This window comes from Ornithodoros turicata, chromosome 9 (assembly GCF_037126465.1).
Source record: "Ornithodoros turicata isolate Travis chromosome 9, ASM3712646v1, whole genome shotgun sequence".
In the NCBI taxonomy this organism is placed as follows: Eukaryota; Metazoa; Arthropoda; class Arachnida; order Ixodida; family Argasidae; genus Ornithodoros; species Ornithodoros turicata.
The window spans coordinates 39,847,998-39,854,814 of NC_088209.1; the positions used below are offsets into that span (position 1 = coordinate 39,847,998).

At 49.3% G+C, this 6,817-nt stretch overlaps 1 protein-coding gene across 1 annotated transcript; it reads right to left on the bottom strand.

Moving 5' to 3' along the window:
* Positions 1–244: 244 nt before the first annotated feature.
* On the bottom strand, positions 245–6,505 carry LOC135368907 (high-affinity choline transporter 1-like). The gene is made up of 8 exons (XM_064602461.1): positions 6,407–6,505; positions 5,925–6,032; positions 5,710–5,865; positions 4,573–4,721; positions 3,748–3,897; positions 3,440–3,569; positions 2,970–3,178; positions 245–1,225 (listed from the first exon to the last, which is right to left on the bottom strand). The coding sequence occupies exons 1-8, from the start codon at positions 6,456–6,458 to the stop codon at positions 704–706; spliced, it is 1,476 nt and encodes a 491-aa protein (XP_064458531.1). The 5' UTR covers positions 6,459–6,505; the 3' UTR covers positions 245–703.
* Positions 6,506–6,817: the final 312 nt, after the last annotated feature.

Below are 6,817 nucleotides of genomic sequence, written 5' to 3' on the forward strand. Positions count from 1 at the left end.
TCGGGGGGGGGGTTACATTATGCCTCCAATGTTACGCCACGGTGCTCATGACTGTTTGCTAAGGCATCTATGTAAAATAAATTCCGCAGTGACGAGACGCCATTCAGCGACAATGTTTTGATGGCATTTCATTGCAGCATACTCTAAGGAGATGGCCTGGCGTGATTGCCGATGTGCAAGACTGTTCCTAATAAGCTGTGAATGAACATAGAAAAAAAGTGTTATCTTACCCGTCACTATGAAAGTCACTGATGCACAATTTGTGTGTGCTAAATTATATGGCAGGCTTGTAAACCCACTGCTTGCTTTGAATTATGACATAGACATGGGCTGATGTATGTTTACAGTCATACAGTAGTGATCTAGTAAAAGCCAGAAAATCTAAAAAAGCCAAATACTGTAGAAAATGGCACAGCACTATGTCTAGTGGTATAATTGCATTGTACATGTCCTCCTCTTAACAGTCAGGTCAGTGGCAGTTCATTGGTCATAAACAACACAACACCCAAGCACAGCCAGTGCCAGTGAAAGGGCACAGCCAATGACAGTGATTTCAAACACTGGCTTACTGCAACTTCCAGTGGCTGCACCAGTGGTGACTCATCACTTGGCCACCAGAAACACGTCTTGATTGGAAGAGTTCACACTGTGCAGTCGCATCGTGACAATAGAAAGATACGTTTTAATGCGATAGAGCTAGTCATTACTCTTCCTTCTGAAAAGCTCGGTTTTTGAAAGCACCCGGAGTGGAGTACTCCTCTTCTTCAAAATGCCGCACATCACCGTTGGACACTTCTACGGAAGAGCCGCTGAGACACGCGCAACAGTTCGCTGGGCCCTCGTAATTCCTGGTCAGGGCAGACACTGCGATGAGAACTACGAAACTGGCAAGCATGGCCATAGTCTTGAAAGGGAACCTTTGCGCCAGACTATCTTCGTCGTAGTTTGGATACTTGATGACAGCGGGCAAGCTGAGCGCAGGTTCACCCCCCAGCACACGCAGGGCAAAGCCAGTCACATAGGCAGCCAGGGAGCCCCAACCATTGGAGTACGTCCTGAAGTACACTACGGCCACCAGCTGAGGAAAAAGTATGACATATACGAGGTCGGAGCTCAGGGTCCACAGGGCATACACAGAGTCGATGGTGATGCCCAGAGCGGTGGAGCCCATGGCCACGGCTATTACGGTGAGGCGAAGGACCCACGTGGTCTCCCTGTCTGACGCCTAGCACGGAAAGAACATTTTATTTTGCACTCGCGTTATAAACGCTAAACCTACGTTAACAGTACCTATGATGGTTTGTCCTCAAAAGCAAGGGTGTGCGGTAATATTTGTTTTTTGTATAATAAGGATATGTCACCGAAAAGTGTATTATAATACTGCTTAGTAATACTGTATTGCAGTATACCTGTAGTACAAGAAATAGTTTCTGCATTATTGTTGCAGCTTCTTCCGCAACTGACAATAAGAATGAACAAATACGTATCTTTTTAGAATTACAAAAAACAAACACAGGTGCTCCTTTCAAGTGTGTCTTATATAGTGCGTAACAAAGTATATAGTACAGTAATACTATACAGTGTGGAAAGTAACTGTGTTCTGAGGCTGAAACAGACAAACAAACACAAGCCTTTGAACATGAACAGTAAAAATATGTCAGTCGTCGAAAAAGCCAGAGAGCGACGGGATTTGATCGGCGACGTGACGTAACAATTAAGAGTCCGCCAATCACAACGTTGCCTTCAGCGGCCGTAGCTATGGAAACGAGCCACCGTCAGCCAGTGGTAGTCAGAGAAAGTCTTTCAGAATCGTCTGCGACGATTGGCTGACATCTTTGCTGATTGCTGCGATTGGTGGACTTTGTCGGACTCTTCGTGCGAAGGGGTGAGAGGAGGTATTAAGCAGGCCTTCTGCATCTGGGGAGGCGCTGCAACAGCACGCGCCTTCTCGGTCCGCCTCACGTTGAAAGGGCTGCCAGAAGCTAGGTGCCTGCAAGGGACAGTCGCGTCCCGAAACCCATCCATGCAATCGATGCCACTATATTCGGCATCGGCCGACAACGTACTTGGCTAATTTTTTGTCACGATGCTTCTGCGCATGCTCTGTGACCCTGACGGCGCCGAAGAAAGTTCCCTACATATTCAATAGATGGCGCCAGATGTGCTTTGGCGAGTGCCGATCGTGATACGCTGGACCGCCGCTAGGACAGGACGCGAGTGTGAAGAAGTTCCGTTAAATAGACGAATTTTAAAGACCAGCGCTGTTTCCGCAGTTGCAGAGGCTCCGTGACGTCACTCCCTAAGTGAAGGAGTGAGAGGGTGGCGCTCCCAGGAGGAGGTCCAAGGCCACATAGATACAGAAGGCCTGCTCATTGCCTCCTCGCCCTCCCTCGATTAAGATTCACCGTTCTGCGAGTTCAAGAACCGGCAAATGATTGAAGCTCACCTGGAACCTGCAGAGCTAAATATTTACACAAGAAGTGGGAGTCGCTTTTCAGAAAATCAGTTTTGAGAAAGATCGGGACCGTTTTGCGATTTATTTCCAAGTTTTCACATTTAGTACGCAGGGGACGTTCGATCACAACTCGCAGACGACGGTGGTTCGTCTTCATGTGGCCACGGCCGCTGAAAGCACGTTCGTGATTGGCTACGGCCGTTGAAAGCACGATCATCATTGGCTGACTCTTAATTGTTACGTCATGGCGATGAGTAAGCCGGCTTTCTCTATCAAAGTGGTGTTGGGAGATCGCACGGCCGCGGCATTCCTCTATTGCACCCTCATTGGTTCTTGGGGAGTGACGTTTTCTCGTTTTTCCAGAGAGGGAATTCGGGCATACTCTCAACATCCGGCATCTGCTCTTCTCATGTATTTCACGGAATAACAGAAGTACGGCACTCTTTCGCGTGGGATTTTTCATATCGTGGTCACTGTCAAGGAATAAAATGTCACTATAGCTTCGAAATCTTACATTCTTGTGGATGATAGTGGTGTAGATGTTCCTGGTGAACATGGAGGCGCAGCTGAGCAGGCACGAGTCTGCGGAGGACATAACGGCTGCAGCCACCGCACCCATGCCCAGGAAGGAGATGTAGGAAGGCGTCAGGTACTGGAGCACGAGTGGGAGGATCAGGGAACTCTCGTCGAGAGGATCTATATCGATGTCGGTCTCGTTCCATCCTGCGTTGATCCTTATTTCATTACTGGATCGCCCTATGTGATAAATCTGTGGCAAAAGCAATGAGCGTGGAAGGCGGCTTCAAACCACTCTTGGAAGACTATACGACTTTCTTGGGGCAGTCTTTGGACATGTAGGCGAGCCTCTCGCTCTCTCTCTCTTACTGTTAGTGGTAAGGACAGCACCTTTAGACTGCCTAAAGTTTTGTGCCAACATCCTCAATGCTGTCTTTTGTTTGTAGTACTTGGAGGAAAATTACTCACGTGCCGACCTTGCCACCATACCGATGATGACTGGGGGTATGGTCATGATTATAGTTCCAAGGCATCCCACGTACGACAGCACCTGGGCTCTTAACACGCTTTTCGAAGACAGTACACGTTGAAAATAATCCTGCGTGCGTATAAGAACTTACGTGAAAAGAAACTCCGAATCACCCTCCACGAAAATGTTTCTCTTTTTTTTTTTAATAGCCCACAAAAATTTCTGCTCCAACAGCACGAGTCCGAAGCAGACGACAGCGGCGGGCACATGGTTGCTCGTTGTCGCTGAAACATTGCTGTTCACATACCTGCCACGGGATTCCTCCGAAGATGAAAAGAAGATAGTTGTCGATGTAGCTGGGCACATCGGCGGCTGAGATGGTTCCGATCCAATCTTTACTGGTGCTCGTTATGGGATCCACGTGTTCGTTGGTAAGAGCGAACGGAATACACGCCCACTTAGTCATGAAAAATTAAAGCAAACGATGGAAAACAGCTTAGTTGTGCTGTGTCCTCGGCAGCGTGCTATACTATTACAAATGTTTAACGGCAGGGACTCTCGCGAGGGTAACTTCACCAGGTATCCTGGCCCCTGCTACAGGCAGCATCCCAATGAACTGAAGGATGGTGGTAGGTAGGGGTCAACGCCTCTCTGAAAACGGGACCCCTGGTAGTGCATTTGGGAGAGGGAAGCGAGGGGAATCCTCCTCTCTCATGGAAAGTTCCCATAGAACCCCTCCAGAAATACTATTCTGGCTACGCCGCTCTGGGAAGGTCAGCAGGTCTTCCTTGAATCCTACACCAGGAGGGACTGCAGGGACTATCCTCCCTCTCCTCTACCACTATCATCTTTCTTTCCTCTCTCTTTTACCCGCCCCCTTTTCTCAGAGTAGCCTCACCGTACCTTGGCTAAACAGCACAACCCCCCCCCCACACACACACACACACACTTCTCTCTCCCTCTCGTTCCTCCGCAAGAGCTAATGTTATCTGCTGCACAACACGTCGCAGCCAAAAACGAAATATCTCTGGAGGGGCACTTCACTGATCCTTCAACACGTGTCCTGCAGGAAGTACTACGTGTAAGTCCTTACGGACGAAATGGTCCGGCCCTATCCCGTGCCCGACCTTACCATACCGACGAAGATACAGACGAGCTCTACGATGTCCGTGTAGGCGACCGAGTAGAGTCCGCCCGTGATGGTGTACAGGACAGCGACCACGGACGACACGATGATAGCCATTGTCGTGTGTAGCCCAGTCATGACGCTCACCGTGGCGCCTTCAAGGAAATCGCACATGATCTACTCAGCAGGGGCGCAAAATGCTTTGTAGTGAAGAAGTATTGGCTATAGCGGTCTTCGCATTAACGCAAATTGTTTTATATAGCGAACAAGGATATAACAAGAAGCAATGTCCTGTTTAGGACTCACACCCTGCAAGCACGAGCATGGTCAACATGCAAGCAAAGCATGGCCAACTTCACTACATAACCAGGGGCGGATCCAGGGGTGAGGAGCGGTTGAGCAATCACCCCCCCCCCCTAAATAAAAAACGTCACTTTATACGAGGGATTTCCCTCTCTCCCCTCCCCCACTACGCGCTCCTACAAAGAAACCGCCCCAGACTGACGGTCTGGATCTGCCCGTGTACATAACACGATTCGCGAACGCTCTTGCTGTTCTAATGAGCATATAATAAAGGACAGACTTGTGACGTCCATTAGTTATGTGTGCAGAGCATGGTCGGACTCTCGGGTACTTACGCTGTGTGCAAATTTTATTCAATGGATATACCGGTAGTTAGTAGCGGGTGTAGGTCGTCAAGACAGACAAGAAAAATCAAAATGAGCCGCACACGCAAGTCCGGTTTTGGTTTCAAAGTGACGTAACCATTAGCAGGCACATATTTGCTGATTTCGTAAGGGTGTACAAGTAATGGGTAACGAATGGGTTGCCCGACACTTCTCACAGAATAAAAGCCGGAAGAAACTGACTGTGACATCAAGAAAATGGCAGCAATGATGGGCAGCGAACTTACCGACACATTTTTTTCGTGCCAGATTTACGCGTCACAAGGATTTACGGAACAGCGGTGCGTCAGGTTCGCTTTATGACCAGACCATCGCTATAACCGGTTCTCGTTCGTTATAAAGGAGCTTCGGCTGCAGTACGTCACGACACGTGCTGACCGTTCATTTCAATTGAAAGAAATTGATTCACAAATGGTACTTCCCGTAAGACTCCAGTTAATGTTAGATCCGTACTCACCCAAGGCATTCATGATGGCGCCAACCCAAAAGATCTCGCCCAGAAGAGCTGGCAGAAAAAGGAGTGCGACCATGACGTCGCCGAAGGCCTCGTGCAGTGGGTCGAGCATGGTCACATACCCAGCACGCCACATCCTGCCCGCAAACAGGAAACCACCTGAGCACAGGCGAGGTATATTACGGACTATACAGCAAAGGGTTTCCATTGGGTCGCACCAAAGAGGAGGCTCACGGCGTAGCCTAAAGGGGCCTGGCACCAGATGAAGCCACTTTTCGCGATCACTTCAGCAGTGCCGTTCAGCTGCCCACCATCCACCCAGGTCGCTGCAAATACAGTGCGACATCAGTCAGCGTCAAATGAGCCTTGTTCGCGACAAGGAGGAAGGGAGGGGCAACTCCCTTCCTACATCTCTACCGGCTCGCTGGATTTCTACCCATCTTGTTCGCGACAAGGTTCCCTCGGCGGAGAGTCACACAAGCGCCTTCCATACGCAGTAAAATGTTGGGCCATACAAGTTACTATCAATTCAATGTACAATCGACTAACATAGGTCTTGTCGAGTGGGATCTCTGTGTTGTGTCTGGCATGCTATGAAAAGACTCTAGCTTTGGTCTTGTGTGTATCTCTTGCAGGCCTGTGTGTTTCCAGGTTTAGAAACAGGAATCTATAGCAGCGGCATGTACATATATATACGTACCTATGATGGTAAAGATGCCTACGAACATGCCCATGCTTCGAGCTCCGTTCATGAGGCTCTCTGTGTGGGAGACATTTATCCCTTCCACGGCCCTGGAAGCTTTCCTTCGTGCGGCCCAAATGCCCACGCAGAAGATGATGAGGTAGAGAACAGCCATAGCTGCTAAGGCTCCCCAGTTCGTCATTTCACTGCCCTGCGAACGCTAACAGAACTGTTTCTCGAATCTTCAAAACCTCTCGAAAGTGATTGAAACCTCACGGATTCAGTAATTCGCGGGGTCACGTGTGACCATGACGTGCACGCATTCTGGACATCCAGGGAACGCAGCGAAACAGGTGGCGGACACAGACCAACGTTCGCCGTCTGTCCGTGGCCTGTTCATGTCCTCTGAATGTCACCATGTCCTCTCGT